The 22741-nt window shown below is 42.7% G+C and overlaps 1 protein-coding gene across 3 annotated transcripts in view; it reads right to left on the reverse strand.

Annotated features, from left to right (window-relative positions):
• LOC134882778 (membrane-associated guanylate kinase, WW and PDZ domain-containing protein 1-like) overlaps nt 1-22741 on the reverse strand; it is a 127818-nt gene that overhangs the window by 54343 nt on the left and 50734 nt on the right. For all 3 annotated transcript variants that reach the window (XM_063910713.1, XM_063910711.1, XM_063910712.1), the window contains exon 2: nt 15111-15227. In XM_063910713.1, the coding sequence (XP_063766783.1) occupies nt 15111-15227 (117 nt within the window). The remainder of the gene's footprint in view (nt 1-15110; nt 15228-22741) is intronic.

Below are 22741 nucleotides of genomic sequence, written 5' to 3' on the forward strand. Positions count from 1 at the left end.
CGCTAGAGTTCAGGGGGACAGTCGGAAGGGCCATCATTTAATGAAATGTCGAGGACAATCCGCTCTGTTTGGCAACAACTGAGGTTAAATGGCAGAGGGAAACACATGGTAATAAAATAAGCCGTCTTTTTTTAACTCGATGGCATCAAAACACATGAAAACTGTGAAGGGAGGCTGTACAGGCATGAAGGCAGTCACAACCCTTTCCAGCTTCTAAAAATAACCATGTGTGAAGAATTTGTGTATTTCCTACGCTTGCGTTCCCCCAGAGCAACAGAGCACCCTGGGCCCGCACATCCCTTAGGCCTGGCCTTGTATTTTAGTTGTGACCTACATTTAATTCCCTCCACAAGGACAATGTTAGGCTTGACTCCTTGGACGACTTTGGGTTTGTAGCTGGCGGCTGGGGAGTTTTCTTGATTGACATCTTCATTGGATCCAATTTGGTGGAGTAGTTTGGAATTTTTCATAACATACTGTGGTCTTCGCCTCCCTTAAATCTGCTTCTTTGAGTTTGAGAGATGAGAGTGAAACAGAGTGATGTACAACTTTTATATTGGTACCAGGTTTCCTTCTCTTTTTGCAGATTCCAAAACAGCGACAGAGCTTTAGAGAATAAAGAGTGATCATGGCGATACGCTGGTCCTACCAAATAGAATAAAGATCCAGGTGAATGTAAGGTGTCTAAATATCCTTGAATATCACATTAATACAATTAAAACTCGTTCCACATCGGCAAGCTGAAGCTGCAAAATATCCATTTATATACCTTTGTTCTTAGAGGAAATAATCAGATAGACATCTTGAATAAAGCGGTCAAGATTGATTGTCTTTCTTGGTGTATTCTTGCTTTGAGGTGCCAAAGTAAGCTCCACATGACGTTATGTTAAGTATTTAACACAGAACAATGTGCCAAAAACACAAAAGGTTTCCGTTCGTTGGATGAACTAGAAAAAGGTCCTTTTTCTCCACTCAATAATAATTTAACGGGACTATCACTGACATATTGCTACACCCAAAAACAAACTATATCTTCAAACTTAGAAAATGCGACCACCAAAATGTACCTATGTAGCCCTTTGGGGCAGGTTGAGTTGAAAAAGGGATCCATGTAAATATTCTAGGATTGATCTAGAAAAGTGTCTTTGTTAGAAAGACCCTTGCCGTACCATTTGCTGCAGGTCACTCCCTGTTGTAACTTGTTTGATTTAAGCAGGAGAAATGTTGAAGCACCATTCTACCTGATTTAATTTTGAAATGCTTGACCGGAAATGCTTTTATTTTGAAGTCTCTGTGTTTTTCCGGTTGTTGAAAAGAATACGAGATGTCAAGCAGGTGTTTCCACTACAACCACCATTACTTTTGTAAGCTGCTGCATTCCTACAAAGTAAATGTTCAGTTTGGAGTAAACCCGCTTTGTTCATTCTTCCACTACACAACACTCCCTTATAATCCTTTCCAACATTTCCTGTTTCTCTGCAGTATCAGTATCAAGAAAATGCATACAACGCCTCTTAAATAATATCCAAAAACTGAGAGCCATCCCAGCATCATCAATAAGCAAGGCCAGTGTTTTTTGCAATGTTCGCGTACACTGCAGCTATTTCTGAGCATGAAACCAGCACGTTTGCAGCTTCTATTCAGTAAATTAATGTTTATAAGAAGTAACAAGTAGTCTCAATATTCCTTGTGCCATTTTAAACAACTGTAATGCAGTTTTAGTTTCTTCCTTATCAGTAAAGGCTAAAAATGAGTGCCCTGTCGCCCAGCCGTTTGAACCTGAAATGAGTCAACATAAAGGTAGGGAAGTGACTCAACCAAAACAAGTCTGTCAGGCTCTTGAAAAAACACACCTACTGTTCCAAATATTGTGACACTTAGAGGCCCTTTGTCATATGTCTACACAAGTTAAATAGTGAGAGACAATTATAAGGAAAGATTCTGATCATTTTAAACAAATAGCCACTCGAAAGGCAAGCTATTCCACTCTGGATTGAAAACCGTACAGTCTCTCAAACACAGAATAATCTAGACAGTGTTTTCCATCACAATCTGTCTTTCCATTAGAGGCAGGCCTTCAGAGTATGCCCACACTACACCAACAGATGCACAGTGTGACCTAGATAAATATTGTCTTCAAAAGTCAGCGGGTTCAGAGGAGCGGCGTGCACGGTAAGGTGGAAAAAGAAAAAACCCCTCTTATTCAGAGCATTGTGGCTTCATTTCTTGGGCGATTCATAACGCAGGATTAAAAAGAAGACACGCAAAACAAGGGGGGAGAAAAGATGATTTGTTTCAACATATCCACCATGGTCAACTGATCAGCACCATGGGTGAAAAGTAGGCCATTATAAATGTGTTTAGCAATGATTCATTATCATAATTGTTCTATTAATAGGCACGGCTATGCTTATTTCGCTTGTGCGCTGCCATTTATGTCACTCAGTACGGGAGTCATTTGAAAGAGTGCATTTTAAGTAGTTTGCGAACAATGGGAACACTCACAATTTCCGACAGTTTTTGGGGGATTTTTTTCTGTTTTTGCACGATGGATAAGATCCATGAATCATTGACAAACAGTTCCATGCATGTGCTAGGTCAGAGAAGACGAGTGATCTGCAAAGCGTGATTGCAATTTTCATGAGCATGACCCAGAGCATAGCACAGGCAACTTGTGGTCCCTCTGCTGCCCCCCCCCCCCACATCCTGGCTTATTCTCCAATTCACTCTTCTCCTTTCCATGTTTTGATTGTTCCCTCTTTTTCTGCTCCTCTCATTTGTTCCAGTCGTTCAATTCTGTAACAGCAGCAACTCCCTTTCTTTAATCTCTAAGCCACTATTCATCTACTCTTTCATGCAAAGAATATTAAGAGTTAATACCACAGACATCTCCACCCAGTCTCTCATCTGCTCATTTGTGTTTTTCTCCGACTCCAGTAAGTTTGGCACATGTTCCGACTGCCTGTGTGGCCGGGCAAAACTCTCCTGCTTTCGGGTTTGACTGGAGGACAACTGTGTTTTTTCTCAAGCCGCCGACTAGAGTCCTGCCAAAAGCCCAAATGCCATTTTGCCACTCTGATGTTGATGACGTCAAGTAATCCAGCAAACAACTCCAGCTCCATTCCTCTTGGCTGTAATTTAAATAACGAGTGGTACTAAAATCCAGATGTGAAGGATAATGAAGATTCTCTAATGCTTTGAAGACAATGAAACCCAAGCTAAATGTGTTGGGGTTGGGCCACTAATGAGAATAATGCTACTATAATAAAAGTACATACATTTCCTAACCTTAATCAAACCATTAAATCACCATTGACTATGGATGGACTATGTGGAAATCAAAATTGATGCAGTTGAACCACAGATACCGTTTATATTCCCTAAATTAATAAAAACAATGCAACTACGGCTGGATACAAGTACACGGTTTTAACCAAAATAGCTCAGGACCAAGTAGTATCAAATATTCTCCAGTCGACCCTACCCTCCATATTTTAGCATGGTTTTGCTCGCAGCCAATCACAACAAGTATTCTTTGATTTAATGCTACGTGTGACTAGCTCGCTACCACAGCAGATCCAACCTTTACAGTATCTGCTGTGAAGTCCAATAGTTAAGATACATATGTTTTACTTCATAATCCTATTCACATAATAGGCATTAATGAAATAGGATAACCAAGGCATTAAAAGATGTAATCTATTGGTATCAGTATAACTTCAGGAGCTCTGGTATTGGTGGTGGTATGAGGATTTTGAAACGAAGCCCCGCCCCAGAATCTTCCTGACAGTTTGTGTGTCGGCTAATATAGCATATAGCTGCTAGCTTCAAACCGGTAGAAGAACCAGGGTAGAAAGGGCAAATAAGGTCACTTATCTAAATCGACACTACTGTAAACAGATTTTAATATGAATTGAACCAATTTCTTTATCAACTCAACTCATCAGTTATATCACTAGTCAGTTACAATGGTGAGGCCTCACAGGTTTGACAGGATACAGTCTGGCTCTTTCTGCTTCAGTATTCTCTGAGGCACGATGTGTGCACCCCTCATTTCTCTGTCCGCAGTCTGTGCACGTCTCACATGAGAAAGAGGAGCGATGGGGTGAAGCAGTGGGCCAATGTGATATGCACGCTAACGGCTCTGGCTCCCTCTCTAATAAAGATGGGAGCCTCGACATATAGCAAGCAAACGCTCCCCCTTAGTCTTGCTTGGATTAAGTGAAAATGAAATGGCCCCCTTGCACTGAATCATGCTGCTTTGAAATGAAATGTGATGACTGAGTTACATTAAAGGCAGGCCTAGTAGTGGATTGAATTAGCCCGCTGTATGTCCTTCAAAGGATCCTGTCATTTCACTTCCAAGTCAAATTCATTGCATGACTACCATCTACTATATTATCCTACACAGAGAGCAAACCATACACTGTGCAGAATCACAGTGTACCACATTTACTCAGTAAATCATACAGCACTGCATGACCAAATGTGGCTTGTTTTGCTGGGTTTACTTCAACAACTGCCTTGGTATAATAAGTGACCATATAAAGAATATTGTATGTAGCTGGTGGATGATAATTATCACACCGCAGGGTCGATGCTCTGCCTTGAAAATCTGGCAACACTGAAAGAGCCAACTGTTGTGCAGAAGCTATTACAGAAGCAATTCTCTAAATCTCCACAATAAACATGCTCGAATGTCAAGCTCGCCAGCTAGTCCACATATTCCAAGAAGATACCGAGGCATGTCTACAAAACACACGTCTGCATGCACACACACACACACACACACACACACACACACACACACACACACACACACACACACACACAAACAACACATACAAGGGGAGGCATAGCAGACTGCCGTCATACTACCAAACCAAAACACATTCATCCACCATCTTTGCCACAGCTTGCCTGCCAGTTCTTCTTTTTTTGGGGGGGTGAAACACATGCCTACACACACACACACAAAGCTAAGGATGGGGGGGGGGTGTAACTGGGGTTTGTCAGCTCGGCAGGGGGATGGAGCCATCTGTCCCAGTAAAGGGTTAATCCAACCAAAAGCACAGGCCGCAGATCCCATCATTTTCCAGCCCTCAAATTTCGAGCTACATTCTGGCTAATTTTTTTGTTTTGTATCTGCATTAAATGGGAACGGGGGGGGGGGGGTTTGATGCTTATTGACCATCCTCAATGACACCTCAACCATCCCATCTGATTTTTCAACCCCCAAAATCTCCCCATGTGGGGGTGACAGGGCATTTAACACTGGAGGGGGGCAGTTTTAGCTTTGGTTTTCCTATTATTGGAACGGATGCCTTTCATTTAGGATGGAGTGTTTTGTGTCGGGGGGGAGGGTGTTTTCACTGCTCCGGCTGACTGAAAGAGGCTCGCAATGAGGAGATGAGAGACACACACACACACACACACACACACACACACACACACACACACACACACACACACACACACACACACACACACACACACACACACACACACACACACACACACACACACACACACACACACACACACACACACACACACACACACACACACACACACACACACACACACACACACACACACACACACACACACACACACACACACACACACACACACACAGCCTTTGTCTTTTTATTCCACCCAGAAAGGACCATGGGCTAGATCCTACCTACAGCAACATGGAAATGGAAAAGCTTTAAAACGATACATTTAGAGGGGCGGGGAGGGAGAGGGGATGAAGATGAGGGGGGGTGGGGGTCATCCAGACACGAGATGGATGGAAAGGGAGAGAAAGAAAGAGGGAGGTTGAAGGAGAGGCAGAAGCTAATCTTAGCATCCTGGCAGCTCCAGACAGACAGACAGGCAGCGGTTATGGCTTTCAATATGGTGAAGCATGTCAACAGATAAAACAGCCTTAATACAGACATTGCACACACACACACGGGAAGTGACACTTTGCACACACACACACACACACACACACACACACACACACAAGCAGGCATCCAGCCAGGGCTCAGACAAACACACACCTGAGATAGAGACGGACAGACGCAGCCAGACACACACAGCTTCCGTTTGACCACAACACATCAGCCTCCATTACTGCCAGCGCTGTGCCTCTATCTCTCCCTCGCTCCGCTCCTGATGCCTTCCGCCTGATGCACAGCCCTCCTCACCGCCTGCCTCTCCATCTCTCCCTCATCCCAACCCCCAACCATTAAATCATAGCAAACCCCTTCAGCCTTTTTTTTCTCAAAATCAAACGCAAAATACCTCAGTTAGGGGAACCTGCCAGATGGAGGGGGGGTTTTCTTCTCCGTCCCCTTTACAGTCCACAGAACAACACCACGACGACAGGAGATAGAAAAAAAAAATCCAATCAGGTGTGGATGAGTGGAAGAAAAAATACTGTGCACATTTCCTTCTCCTTTTCCGCCCTCCCTCTTCCTCCTCCCGTGCGTCTGTCCTCTGTCCAGCTTTGGCTTTGTGATGCTAAGCTAACGGTGGCTAAGCTAAGCAGCATCCACACATTGGCTTATAATGCGCTCCTTCTCATACCATCACACACACCAATGTTGGGCTTCTCTCCCTCTCTCGCTCCCTCGCTGACTGAGCCCCGCTGTCTCCCGTCTCACATGCACCCACATGCAACCGCCCACCTCCCCCTTCTCCTTCCCTCTCGCTCTCTCCCTCCCCTTCTCTTAGCTGTTCACCCAATTCTTTCTTGTTCTCACAGATCCCATCAGTTAATTTTTTCCTCCCTTGCCACACCTTTGTTTCTTTTTTTTTGTTGCCATATCCCTGACACTGATGGTCCTTATACACTCAGATCCGTACACATGCTCTGGCAACTCATCCTTGACCAACATGGGGAGAAAACAAGAGTCAGGGGGAGAATTCCTGAAGGCAGGTGTGGAGTTGGATCTGGGAGAAGAGCCGGGCAGGGGGCAAGGCTCGGGCTGAATGAATGTCCTACAACAGTTCCACATCAGCAGTTTTTACAAGTGTTACATCCCTGAAAGAAACAGGGTAACACAAAGCCACTGGGATGCCACTGGGAATGAGCCAACTATGGAAGAATCCAAAAGAAAGATGTTTAAAGTAATAAAAGATTCGTTAAAGAATTCAGACTAACCGAAAAGAAACAGTTTATGCTAAGTCGAACTGACCAACTGGTACTCTTGAAAGAAAAAAAACTCTGTGTTGGATTCCTTTGTTATGCTCTTAAGTTAGAGGAGGGGGTTGGGGAACAGCAGTGGAAAAAAGAGGAAGGTCAAAGGTCGTGTGATGTGTGAGATACCACTTAAATATGACCCAAACCCAAACTTTATTCTAATTCTTAGCAGGAATTATATGAAGAAACTCCCAACATTAAGACGACTAAAAGATGTGAGTATGCTGGACTTTTGAGCGTGGTGTTGATGGACATTTCTGTTCTAAATTAATATGGAATAGAGGAGCAACACGCAGCTGGAAGAAATTAAACTAATGTGGGCGGTGGTGAGCCAGCTCCACAACTGGAGTGTTGATTCTTTGGAACAAATGTAGCTTTTCTCTCTCCAAATCTTACATTGGCAGCAAAAATATTTCAAGGAGAGCACTTCCAATTATTGAAACAGGGACACCAATAGTACAACACTCGGAATATTTGTACAATTAAGTTGATAGTATACAATAGTTTGGACACAGGACAGCTCTAGTTACTCTTATTTGCCATGTCAGCGTTTATAAGCATCAGCATCCAAACACAAAGTCAAGCTAAAACGAAATGAAGTCCAACACAACGTCCCTGCATTAAACCATTAATTAAACAAACTGATGTTATAATGCTCCAACTGACTTGAAATGACTGGTTCTGAATCAACTTTCTGATTATTTAAAAGACTGTATCGCTTTATACAGAGAGAAAGCTTCGTGTTTTGATTTGGGACGAAATATTAGAAGCACATTGTAATTTAAAGAAAACTGTCAAGGCTTTAATATTACAAAATGTTATGTTAATTGACCTGTATTGACATCATATGCACTCAATCGTGTTAATTTTCAGACTAAAAAGGTATCATTTAATGCGACCTCCTTATGCGGATGTGTAAAGCTGCCATTTGTATGATAGAATTAAACCGTGTGAAAACAGAGGCACAAATAAGCATCCATATTGTAAATGCATCCCATGTGAAAATGTATAATTCTCACCACCACCCTGCATTTTTGTGCAACTGTGTCAGTGTTAAGTTTGTCGAAACAATTCATTGTGTGTGTGTGGGGGGGGGGGGGGCAGAGGGAGTGGGGGGGGGGGGTCCAGGCGACTCCACCCATCACTCACTCTCTGTTTGACAGCATTCCTTTGACTTCTTTTAATGCTGTTAGCTTTACAAAGAACTTCCCAGCCAGCATCACTTCAGCTCCTATTGTTTCGTACTAAACCCACCCTTAGATCAACCTCACATTTAACACATAGAGCAGGTGTCAAACCTCTCATCCAACTCTTGCTGTGACAGTAGATATATACGTATTTCCCAAAACTATTGGTTTAATTTAAGCATAAAAAAGATATAGTTTTCGACAGCTGATATGACAATGTAATAATGAATGCATCAGGACCCTCGGTTAATAAAGCTGCATCACTCAGAGCGCTACCTTACTTTCGCAGCATCCACTCAGGTCAACAGCAAATCAGTCCATGGATTTATCAACTACTACTACATCTTTAATCCAGATCTGTGGCTACCACGTCAGCTGTAGGGTGAATCCGATGCAAGACAAAGAAGACTTAGCTTTGTCATAGAGTATTTCAACTGGTATAACCGGAAGGATCTGTCATTGGGAAGGCACTTGCTAATGTGCTCACCTAGCCTTGACAAAAACAACATTGTACCTTGTGTAATGTCAAACAGCGGACAGAGCATTGTACAACCTTTACTGCCTGATAAAAGTCAACAAAGCCAAGAGTATCGAGTTCCCCGCTGAATCTTTCTTCGATTTCCTTTCTCCATCTTGTTTTCCCTCCTTCTAATGTTTAGGAATGGCACATTGAGTGAGAGTATTTCTTTTGTTCAGGTGAGACAATGCCATTGCATATGTGGATGCAATAACCATAAATGCTGCTTTCATATAAAGTGTAGACACACACACACACACACACACACACACACACACACACACACACACGTCATACATGTGTACATATGTTTACGTTAGCTTGACAGGCTAGCAGGAGCCAGCTTTGATTTGAGTGAGTGAGTGAGTGTATTCTGCATCTCTCCATTCCCTTTCTCTCTCTTTCCTCTCCACCCATCCCCCCTTCTTGCCCCCCTCCCACACCCAAACTCCACCCCACCCCCATCTCCATCTCCATCCCCGCGGCTTCAGCCCCCACCTCCCTTCGAGCCGTCCTCTTAGCCTATATACGGGCCGTCAAATCGTCTGCGCTGCTATCCCCGCCATTCATCACACACGCATGTGAACCCCCCCTCTGCTCACCGCTGGCTCATTTGAGGGAGTGAGCAGCCAAACCATCAGCACCACAAACATCCACAGCAGACAATACTGCTACTTGCCTAGATGCAGGAGAGACCAGAGCTCGCAGACCCAGAATGCCGAGCTTTAAAAATCAGGCGCGAGTCCCTTCCTCTTCTCGCCACTGCTCAGATCAACTGGCAGGAGAGATGAGTGTGAGAGAGATGAGTGTGTGAGAGAGAGAGAGAGAGAGAGAGAGAGAGAGAGAGAGCAGCAGTGGCGGACGAGAGGCAGCGGTGTCATGAGTTGGTGTTGGGTGGGTGGGGGGGTTGCAGGAATGAGAGCAGGATGGAGGGGAGAGGAGGGGGTTGGTGGGGATAATGGGAGATTGGGAATGCTGAAAGTGCGGACTGGGGTGACCACAAGGGAAGCAGAGGGGGAGGGCGAGAGTGCTGCTCTCATATTTGAACAGGGTTGTGGGAAACAACTTTTTGGAGATGTGAGTGAGGAGACTGGGTTAATTTCACAACCGTATTGATGAAATGGTGTCAGAATAAAACTCACCTCAACTACAAATGGATTCTACACAGTAGTGTTAGTTTGCATAGTTTTTATTTAGCTAACAATATGTGCAATAAACCGTGAAGATATAAACTAAGAGTATTGGAAGACTGGTGCAGATAAGCACTTTCAAATAAGCTAAACCTTTAACAACTACTTTTTTTTTACAACTGAGGAGATAACTGCTGTTTGCAAGTGGTGCAGGGATGATGTATTTGTGTAGGCCTACCCGGAAGTAAACTGCGCATGGGTACCCTCGACAAAAAAGCAATGCAATTTCTCCATAGGATTTTGGAATATTGTAAATAATAAGATGTGGAAAACGATACTATTTGATAATCTCCACAAGTGTACCCTTTTATCATTTTCGAATCATAAATCTAATCGCCCGAAGCTAACGTTATGCTATAAACGAACTACAGACGAGTACAGCGGGGTCGCGCGACTTCAACATCACACCAGCACTAAGATCTTTTGCACTGACTTTCGCGCACTTATATATTTTACCAAAGCTTTTCTTTTTAGCCAACTTCGACAACTTCTGTAGTCCTATTCAGCCGAATCGTTTTTCAGATAAGTAAACTCTTCAAAAATCATCAGCGGGGTCACTGCTGATGTTTTAATGTCGTAGAACAAAACGTGATCCGTCTCTTGAATTTGTGTCAACCACAGACCTGATTTCGAGCTATTTTCCGAAATCCCATTGACTCTGAGCTGAGGGAAGCAGAAGTGGCAAAATGCTAACTCACTTCTGGGTTTTAGGACTCGTTCCTGCACCACTCTATATACATATTTGTTATGTTTACAGTACTAATGTTGTCACTCACTGCTACTTCATTCATAGATATCTTCACTAGGTAAGCTCAGGGACCTTGGGCTCAACAGCGCCCTCTGTGACTGGATCATGAGCTTCCTGACGGGCAGATCCCAGGCAGTGCGGATGGGGAACATCACATCCTCCACCTTGACCCTCAACACCGGAGCCCCTCAGGGTTGTGTGCTTAGCCCTCTCCTCTACTCCCTGTTCACACACGACTGCGTGGCCACACACAGCTCCAACACCATCATCAAGTTTGCTGACGACACGACCGTCATCGGCCTGATCACAGACGGCGACGAGACGGCATACAGAGAGGAGGTCAGAGCCCTGACATCTTGGTGCCAGGACAACAACCTCCATCTCAACGTCAGCAAAACAAAGGAGCTGATTGTGGACTACAGGAAGAGGCAGAGAGAGGCACACACACCCATCACCATCGACGGGACTCCTGTGGAGAGAGTCAGCAGCTTCAGGTTCCTCGGGGTAAACATCAGTGAGGACCTGACATGGACACATCACACCAGGGTCATATCCAAGACGGCTCGACAGCGGCTCTTCTTCCTCCGCAGGCTGCGGAAGTTCAACATGGACTCCAGGATACTCTGCAACTTCTACAGGTGCACCATCGAGAGTATCCTGACTGGCTGCATCACCGCCTGGTATGGCAGTTGCACCGCCCTCAACCGTAAGACTCTACAGAGGGTGGTGAAAACTGCTCAGCACATCACCAGGACGGAGCTGCCATCCATGGAGGACCTCTACACCCAGCGGTGTAGGAAGAAGGCCGGTAGGATATTAAAGGACCCCCATCACCCCAGCAACAATCTGTTCTGTCTGCTGCCGTCTGGCAGACGGTACCGCAGCATCCGGACCAATACCACCAGACTCAGAGACAGTTTTATACCACAGGCTATAAGACTGCTGAACTCCTGAGCTGTGTGAATGTCTACTCACATCTGTTTATAGTACACATATACATATATATATATATATATATATATTATACACATCTGCCATACATATCTGTTTATAGTACACATATCTATATATTGTACATATCTGCCATATACATCTGTTATACGTAATATATGCATCTGCCCATACCTCCTCATTCAACAGTGTAAAGTGTTTAAATACTCTCAATGTATTCCAAATATGTATATATTTCACATCCTCAAATCTTATTGTTGTTACTGTAAATATTCTTCTCTCTTTTCGCACTATTTTATTTATGTTATTTGCACCATGTAGCCTATGTTGAGTTGTTGGAGGAGCACGCGACATAAGATTTTCATTGCCAACATATACGCTGTATCTGCTGTGCATATGACAAATAAAACCTTGAAACCTTGAAACCTTGAAACCTTGAAACTTACACTTTAGATAGCTTACCACATGGAGAATTGGTCATTCAAGAATGTTAGAAAATAGTTAATGACCTATACTAAAAAGACAGCTTAAATGAGTTTCCATCATATAGTAAAACTTATCAATTAAACATGTGAGTTTGGTTGTAATTCCTAGAGTAAACCGACAGATTGTTCATTATATTGTGCACCAGCACATCCACACACTTCTCCATCTGTTTCTCCACCTGCTTGCTGTGCGTTACTCACACCTACACCTACACACGGACGGGGCTTCAAACAACCTTTGGACATACGTCGACACAGACACACACTGACCTCACAATGGCTGGCCAAAAGAGTCCCAGCAAATCCATCTCACTTATTCATAAACACTGCATAAATGAACATATGCCCTCCTATACAATGGCTGGGTTGCTGTTGTATTGTACTACAAGTGTGAAGGACATGGGGGAGTACTTATTCATGGACTGTGCCAACTGTAATGTGCTGCAAATGATGTATAAATGAAATATTCCGGTGAGTCCCACACTACTCTACAAGTGCATGAAAACACAAACTTTACAGTGCTATAAAACATACGGTCTGGGGAACACCTTCATGCTGTGTTTACTGCTCACAACACCAGGATTTTACTAGTGCACCATAGACCACTCAGTGATTAAAACGGCCATTATGGCCAGCCCCCCACCCTCCACTGGTGTCTGGCTGACATATGGTGGTGGAGGTAATGCAGATAAACTCCCTTAAACAAGCCTCCCTGAATACAGATAGTAATTTGCGTTAGAGGGCCGAGAATAAATTAATTAAAGAGCCAGCGGATGAGAACCATTAAGGTGCTCCCTTTCAGGCCTGAAATTAACAGCTATACAATGTGCTCAGGCTTTGGAAAATATGGGGATGGGGAAATTAATTACCAACAAAGTTATTTTCAGATTGTTTGTACAGTAAATATGTGTTAACTGTTGCGTGGCATACAGAAATGTACTCCTTCAATGCCTTGTAGGAATGGTTCTGTATTATTCCCTTATGTAAAGCACTTGTTGTTGGCCAAATGATGTCACGTTTTTGAAAATGGATGAAATATAAATAGCGCAGATATACCAGCCTCTTTTCACTCTGGCTCTATATTTTCAAACAGAACGGGCAGAAAAAAGAGGAACATTTTATGCACCAACCAAAATACTTCCTTGCTATCTAGTACTGTAATCTGCCTTGGCATTTCATACCAAACGGCAACACCTAAGAAGTAAATCTCAGCGTTAGGGAGCCAATAAGCATGCAGCATGTTTGCACCTAGACCTTGTAATGCTGAGGAGTTTGCTTCACAACTTTAACTATTAGAGGCACGCAGGAAAACACTACCTTATGCCCAGAGACAGGATACATATACTATGATTTTAGTGTGTGTTGCATTGGAACTGAAAAATAAAATGAAGATTTGAAAGTTCCTCCTTGTGATTGAGGTTGGGGCAGTGGGGGGGGACAGGGCCTTTGTTGTAGTAGCTCCCAGGCTAGAACAATCTGCCCCCTCCAATCAGACTTGCTCCCACTTTGCCTGTTTTTAAATCTCGTTTAAAGACGTATTTGTTCTCCCTTGCTTTTGCAGACCACATATAAAAAGTATCAGTCCATGTTTTCTAAATTGGGGTTTTCTATTTGGTTGCGTTTTGAAATGTTTTTGCATCGTGTATGAGGGTTTTCAGTCTGTGGCTATAAGTATGGTTTTATTGTCTCATGCTTTTACATTAGTTTCTTTTTGTCCTGTCGGTTTAGTGAAGTTGTATTTATGCTGCTTTTTTAAATATTGATTGATTTTCAGCACTTTGGTCAACTCTGTAAATTTGGATTGGATGTATTTTTTTCAACATGTATTTATAAATTTGGTATTGAAAAAAAGGATTGTTCAGGAAGCCGTTTTGAAGTCAAGGCATTAATACTTAGATGCAAAATGTTTGATTGAAACTCAGCCCTAATGATGACACTAAACTTAGTATCGGTTCACACAACAACATTTTGGCATGCAGACAACACTAGTAAAGAGTAGGATGTGTTATCGAATGTGCATTTAAGTACTCGTAAAAGCTGCAAGTACAAGTATTCAGTAAGTATTTAAATGCTGCAAAGTTGTTATACATTGTTGTTGTATGCAAATCATGGATAACATAAGATTGGAATCATGCAGCACGGCCCTTAGAAGAGTTGCACTGCTATCCCATTTAACTGCTTACGCCACATCCTCAGCACCATCTTCAAGGGTTGTTTTTCCCAGCAGGGAAGAATAAAGCACTTCACATATCTACGCACAGCTTTTGAGCAGCAAGCAGCTACAAGAGAGATATGCAGCATCAAAAAACAAAAGTTCCTTTCAGATGTTTGCTTTATCGACAGTCAGGAGGAAAAAAGCCCAAAGACACAACCCTCTATTCCTGGATTACACAGAAAAGCTCTGGCAGAGGAGATACTGGTTAGTGATGGAGGTTGGGCGGTGGGGGGCTTGGATGAAGCCACAGCGCCTTTAATTACTGGCGCTATTGATCCTGCGGACATGAGATACTACTAGCCTATTCACTGTGGCGTCCCAAGACTTTTCCCTCTAACTGATCAGACAATATTAGGATACACAGAGTGGACTGGAGGGATGGAGGCTGACTTTGTATCAACTCACAGTCTGTTATCAGCCTGGGATGTTGAGAGTTGATGAGCAATAAAACCGATCAATATGAGGTTGGTTCCTTGGCGGGTATGAAGTTATCAGACTGGCTAACTTGGTCAAAAAGCAACTCGGATTAGACTGAAATAATCAGGTGCAGGAAATGGAGAAGACAGCATAGCAACAGATGTAAAACATGAGAAAGAAGGCATGATGGGTGTCATGGACTCACAAGGCACAGCGTGGCGGTAGAGGTTGTCTCGAATGGTCTGCTGCAGTTCATGGTCGGCCGAAGATTTCTGGAAGCGCTGGCTCAGGTAATGCTTCAGGTCCTTGTTCAGCTTACTTCCTGTCATTGCAGACACAAACAAGTAAGCATGTGGCGTCAAAACAACTTTGAAAAAAAAGAGAGGCTATAGCAGACATGATGAGGCTGTTATATTTCATGGTGAAGTGTCAAACGGCCACACAGTTTGGCTCCCCAAATAAGAAATATGCAAGTTGATCCTGCAACCACAGCAAAGCTAGATGCTGTGTGCATAGCTGTGAATTGTACGCTTGCCATTGTCACTCAGAGGGGCGGCTGGCTGCAGACTCTCTTTCGTCTCCGGGGCTAGCCAGAACCTTAGTCTGCTAGCACTACGGCTAACACTACGGCTAACACTGTGAATCAGCCCTCCTGCCGCTACGCCATCTGGACCTCAGACACACATTAGGCTACTGAAGGGCAGCGCGGCTGGAAAGTGTCCGCGTGTGTGTGTGTGTTTCGTTCTGATTACTGTGTGTGTGTGTGTGTGTGTGTGTCCGACACAGTACTATGCGTGTGCAGCACAAACAGTATGACAACATTACAGAAAATAGAGAGGACATGTATGATGTCACACAAATCGAGGAGGATTTACCTGATGAATATGACTATGCCGTGATCTGAATTCCCTAACAGCGCTGCCTGAGACAACAACAAGCATCTTATCACGTTCTTTTTTTAGTGCATGTCCCATTATTTATTATCCAAATGATTTATCTCACATCTTTGCAAGGCTGCTGAGACCATTTTTAGTTGTCTTGGGCAAACAACCAGTCATAAAAGGCCCTGGATCCTGTTTCCATGGAAACTGTGTGTGTATGTGTCTGTGTGCGTCTGAATGTGTGTGTGTATAAGATGATTGAGATTGTTAGCATAGTACAGAAGAGCATCCTGCACTGGTTTGGCAGAATGATTACAGGTTCATGGGATACAAATACAATTGAATCACAACACGCTCCTCCCACAGACATGATATGACTGCTTTTTATTTCGTGTGACCCAACACGTTGGCTTTCATACCTCTCACGCGAGGGGAGGGGGCAGAAATGTAATTATGGTCGCATTAATACTTATAAGAGTGCCAAAGTCTGATTTAGAAGCTGTCAGAATCACTTTGCAATTAACATGTCAACATTTAACTTGTTAGAAACCCTTCGTCACCCAAGAAGACTTTACACATGTTATTGGAAAGCATTTTCTTACCATTTCCGTAAAAAAATAAAATGTACACGGATGAGAGTTATTTAAGGATAACCCTAACAGACTGTACACTCATTTACTTTCAATTTTATTGATGATCATTTTCAGATTTGACCATCTTATCTGCCATCTCTTTATTTTTTTGGACTGTATTTTTATTGCTATGATGTAATTGTTGTTGTTTTTCATATTTCTGGTTATTAATGAGAGCTTTAGTGCATCCAGGCCAAAGCGTAAACACGTATTTCATTGAATTAAAGAGAGAAATAGTTACATTACATAACACCATAGGTATTCTCTCAGACAATAGTGAGGGGGAAAAAATGTAATAGGGACAATGAGAGGCGTGTTTACGAAGCTAAGTCAGGCCTCCTGTGTGGTTGGACGATCAATGGTGGTCAAGCAACCTCACTTCAAGGAGTCATTACATAATCTTTTATCCAGTTCTGTAAACGCTGTCCTCCTCTCAGTCTCTGATTATCTTGATGAGCGCAATGCTGTTGAAAATGAGCATTAATCCTTCAAAAAGGGCAAACACTGTGAGTGACGGGGACCTGAAGGAACTGCTGCATTGAGGAATGAGGGGAAGGTAATCACTTAGAGACGTGTCGATTCAGTAGATTGTGCTATCTGTCCTAGTTGGTGCCTACTTTGCAATCATGAACTGCTGACATGGCATATCAGGTTCAGCACAGGTTTGAATGTCTTGCCGTGCCTGACCAATCACAGCCAATGCCCTATTGTGACATGGACTAGGTTGGGATCAACGCATCACAATAAAAAGATGATCGATTTAGACATAGTAGAATCTGTTTGCCCTGTGTGGCAGTTTGTTGATTATTTATACAATGCTGTTTTTAGGTCATCCATAGCAGACAAATTAAGAGTTTAGAGTGATGCAGGGATGAGTCGGAAAATAGTTAGCATTTTCAATTTCCCCTGCTTGGAGTCAACATTTTTTATCACGTTTGTGGTTAACTGCCTGAAAAAAACTATATGGTTAACACAAGCTTAAGAGACTATTACATTGTTTTTTATGACAAAATATGTCAAAAACTGCCCGACTCGCGAATTTCAGAACCTTGTTTGTGTAATAAAAACCAAAATTGATAACAAGTGACTTGATAAGACCACTGAACGTCATCATGCTCCGAGTCAGCTTTTAGCTTAGCTTTAGCTTCAGCGTGGTGAAGGGTAGCCATGTGGCTGTCAAATTTAGTTCTTAATAGGCAAATGTTAGCTTGTTACGGCTAACTAAAGCTATTAGGCAATTGCGTTTATGCATCAAAAGTAGTGTTAAAATGTGCAGGTAGCGTAAACATTTGTTCGCCTCAGGTCTTATGTTCTGCAATATTCCAAAATCCAATGGAAAAGTATGATTGCTTTCGATTGAGGGACCCTATGCAATGCTAAGTTCTGGGCCGGCCTACAAAATATACGTACACCCTCACTGAACCCCTCTTTATTGTCAAATGCACACTGTCATATTATGATCTCTTGATGCTTTATTTTAAATGCACAATACTTAAAGTGTTTCCTCAATGCATTCAAAGGAGTTCTGATGCTGATTCTGGGTTGAAGAAACCGACTGCTAGCTTTTCATTGGCCTGTGCTGAAGTGTTGGCGGGGACTGAAGAATGCATGAGAGCTTAGATTAAATCAAACTAATTTTGCTTCCACCCAACACGATATGTTGTTTCTTCTGGTCTGAGGTCCAATACATTCCTCACCACATTTCTTTTTCTCTTTCCCGTCCACTTCTTAAAACAACAGCTAGAGTACTTCAAAACCACTCTTATTAAGTGCATCTGCAGTGTGTGGATTCCAGTCTTTTGGTTGGCTCTGAATTGGGTCTGGGTGGGGGCGAACTGTAGTTCAAGAACAGTCGACTGTGTTATCGTAGAGATCAATATCCTGTGGATGCATTACCAGCAATCTGTCAACCATCTCATGTGCGAGAAGTCATGACACAACTGCATTCAAGCCTTTAAGGCAGAAAGTCAACTCTTTCAAACCAATGTCACATAACACCTATTAAGCCAATTAACTTCTAGTTTGCTGCCTGTTTGGAAAACAAAGGATGAAAACTGATTATGAAGACTTAGATATGGACTCACTTGATAAGACCAACTTAAAGACCGATACAGACCTGAGATGTTATGACACACAGTACTTTGATCTTTTTATAGCTGGTATTGATTGGGTCATTAAGATTTGGAGGATCATCAAGGTCTAATTTATTCCCTTTATTTGATATCAACAATATTCAAAGAGAATTTTTTGTAGACGCCAAACCAACAACCATTAAGTCCTTGAGTGTTTGAAGTGCCAGTAAGCCACATATAGCAGTTATATACTGTCACCAGAACATTTGGCCCAGTGGCCGCCCACCAAAACCCCTCCGCAAACACATAATTAGAAAAGACATATCCTTCAAACAAAGCCCACCTGGTATAGATTTTCCATAAGCCCCCTAAAACAAGCAAGATTTTGAGAAGGAGACACGCAACCCATGGCAGAAGGGAAGTGGGGGAGGAAGGTTTTATGCCATGAAGCTAAGGGAGAGGGAGGCAGAGTGTGTCCAACACAAAGACAACATCAGAATAAGCCACACAATGCATCAAAAGAGTTTTAGACACAGCTGAAATAAGAACAACTTTCCAGGCATCCTCCATTAAGTGCACCCATGCGTCCCTCGGTTCTGATCCGCCAGCCAATGCCCTGCTCAGACATGCACAGCCAGACATGGCACCAGCCAAAACCTCAGCTAGCGGTTGACATCTGTATTCACAGCATGGAAAAACCAAACTACAATGAAACTCGACCCTCCTGCTCGTAGTGGGAAAGTGAAAGTTTGACCGATTTCTGCTGATTCGGAAATGGCAGGAGTCACGGAATAGTACGGGCCCTTCACGCTCCATACCAGCGGTGTCATTACATAGTGGAGAGCCCCGGTAACGTGCTTGATATCCAGAAACCTACTTTAATACTACATATAGATGTCTTCGTGTGACCCAACTGCTGTTCCTGAAATTAATCTTACGTGTGTGTTCTTTAGAAAAGTAGCTTCAAAACTGACTTACACTTCATTAGCTTCACTGGAAGAACCCAGGAAATGGAAGTTTTGGATTCTAGAATGTTAAGGTAATTCTAGAGGAACCTTCACGTGTGAAAGAGGATAAGCATTACCCTGAAATTGTTGTTCATTATCAAAAATATGAGGCTGTCCTTTAAAATGTGCTTACATGTATGTATAGTACAGAAATTTCTATCGAATCTTGGGTGTTTTTAGCCTGGCTCATGCCATGGCTCAAGGGTTGGCACTGTCGGTTAGCCCAATCTATCTGTGTTCCCCTTCAGGCCAGACGGACATCTTTAAAACAAATATTGGATGGGTTGCCATGTGATTTGATTGAAATGTCATTATGAGGTTCAGCTTTCCAGAACTACTACTTCTGGAAATCTGGTACATATGTTCATGGTCACCAGAGAGTGAATCCTGGTCATTTTAGAAAAACCCTTAACCTTTCTCTCGCAGCACGACCAGAAGTTTTTACTTTTGTTGTTCCTTTTGTTCACTTCATTACACATTTCGAAAGTCTCAACTACTATTTTTAGAAATGATTTAAACACCTCCTTTTCTCTTTCTTTCCCTGTTATGTATCCCACTGTCCTGTATACAGCTCCAGAAAAAATTAAGAGATCACTCCAAATGTTTCTTAAATCTGTATCTCTACATGTATGGCAGTCATTCCAGTGTCTGTTGAATTCCAACAGAGAGAAACATTGTCAGTAGTTTATTGAATACAATAAAAGAATTAAAATAATAATTTATCTCAAAGACAAAACTATAAATAATTAAACAAGAGAAACTGATAATGCTGAAGTGGTCTCTTAATTTTTTCCGGGGCTGTATATCTGAATTACCCTTGAGCAAATTAACATCTAAAAAGTCGGCCCATTCTTGATAAAAAGGACACAGTTATCTCTCACTAATATCTCTCGTGTCTCATATCTTGCTGACGTATGCATTCATCTCAAAGCAAGATTGTGCTAAAATAAAATATCACAGAGTCTCTACCGTGAGTGCAGAAACTGAGTCTTGTTTAGCTTTATCTAAGAACTGGAATCTAACTACAGGTAGCACTGGTTGGTCTTAGACTCATGGCATGCCCTGTAGTAAATAGCCTTACTTGAAAAGGGACTTTATTCAGAGGCATGTAAGAAATGGTCTGACTTCAATCAGCTCTCTGGGCAATGGTAGACACAGTCCCCCTCTGAACACAAAGCACCAGTCTAAGTGACAAAGCAGAAAGCACAGTCATATGCCAGGGTGCCAGCCTGTTTTACACTTAGCCAAGTCAGATTTGGCAGCACCACCATGTTTGGCTGGGCACTGAGTGTTGTATCGATGTAGAATACACAAACAGTCTGGCATACAAGGTAACAAAAGACTTTCTTTTTTTTTATTCTTTCCTCTTTTCAATTGTCTTTTTAACATCAAGGGACATATTGCCAGGCAGAGGCTATGATTAGAATAAAGTCTTATATCAGTGGGCTGTTTATTGCTAAATTTAGCTTCTCCAGAATGGGATGTAGTAAAGAAGTGGGCTTTATAGTCAGCTGGATCTGTGCCATTCAAACATGACCTACTACGAGTTAAATGTAACTGAGAAACACACACAGGTTGTCCAAAGGCATGTCTTAAGTAATCAACTCTTAAGTGAGCAGTCCTTCCATGGCTCTAGTTAATCAGATAAATCAGGGCTAATCACCATTTAATTGATTTGACCATCAGCTATCTACAGTTAACATGTTCATAAGCACCAAACAGAGCTTAACCATCTGTCATAATGATTAGGGACATGTAGAGAAGACAGAGAGAGCTTAATCTGACTCTTGACTCGTCATTAGGGATCTGAAATTCCATCCAGCTTGCTAACAGGTCCAGGTGATGGTTAGGGACTAAACCACCAAAGCTGGATAAGTTTGTGTATGAAAATCTACCCAATACAGCCATATGAAAACAATAATTCTACACAAAAATCCCTATGGTGGAAACCTTGGTTGTCAAAATAGCATAACAATCAGAAGCTCTGTAAAAAAAAAAGGACTTTAAGTCCCAAACTACAGAGAAGAGGAGACCATTATATCAGATTCACTGAGGTGTGTGTGTGTGTGTGTGTGTGTGTGTGTGTGTGTGTGTGTGTGTGTGTGTGTGTGTGTGTGTGTGTGTGTGTGTGTGTGTGTGTGTACATCCCTGTTTCTGAGCTCAACACCACCCCCTATGCTCCTCTGTTAGATGTGGCTTGCATCACGGCAGCAATGGCCGGGCTCTGTATCCATAGCAACAGCTGCCAGATGAGTGCAGACTGAGGACAAGGTGGTGCTGGTAGTCATAGTCTGCTGCCCCCATCTGGGCTCACAGGATATTACAAAAACAGAGAGGCGAGGTCTTCCTGACAGAAATAGATAATGGGCACTGGTGAGTTAGATTAAATATGCTCATCTGGGTTTGAGTTTCTCTTCCTGTCCTTTGTGACAGGGACAAGCATGATTGTATGAGGTGGTGAAGGTCAAAACTGAGTCTCTTAATAGCAAAAAAAAAACATGAACCGTAGCCCCCTCCTGATCACAACAGGACCTGAATTTGAGCTTGTAAGAGAAAAGGCTTCAGAAATCATAACCCAGCCAAAGAGAGAATAAAAACAGGACGGTTTGATAGTCTTTTCCCGAGCTGATTGAATATATGTGACACTTAAATGAGGCACATGACCAATAGCTTTCATTGTGGAGCAATAAACTATTATTTATATACCTGACATCTGTTTTCTTGAGATAAAGAAACACCGGTTCTTGGGTCCGGGTTAAACCTCAGTCAATCCTGTCTGTATGTTTGTGTGTCCTGGACCCGCGTGGCTGTTTATTATGTCCGAAATTGCTTTCATTGATCCGAGTTCGCCACAAAGGGGAAATAAATCCTCAGAGGATTCATATCATCACGTAGAGCAGGAAAAAGGGGCTTCTGTAGAGGCGTCAATCAGCAATATGGCAGTGGATTGAGAGGAGCATGTGTGTGTGCCGTAGATTTGATGTTTCACATTAATCTCTCTTTGATTGTGGTAATTTGTGAGGTCTATTATTCACACAAAACGAGAGACTATCTAATTTAGCAAACATCCTCTGGCCAAGGACCCACACACTATCAATAATGCACAAACAATAACACAGCGCCCGTATTGTGATTGGTGGGTACTGAACAGAATACTATAATTTCTCTGCAATATTAATATTCCTGTGATGATGTCTCCGGTGAGCCTCTGAAGCGGCCTCCCGAGAGGCTGGTGAATGAGAGG

Source organism: Eleginops maclovinus, chromosome 20 (assembly GCF_036324505.1).
Source record: "Eleginops maclovinus isolate JMC-PN-2008 ecotype Puerto Natales chromosome 20, JC_Emac_rtc_rv5, whole genome shotgun sequence".
Taxonomy (NCBI): domain Eukaryota; kingdom Metazoa; phylum Chordata; class Actinopteri; order Perciformes; family Eleginopidae; genus Eleginops; species Eleginops maclovinus.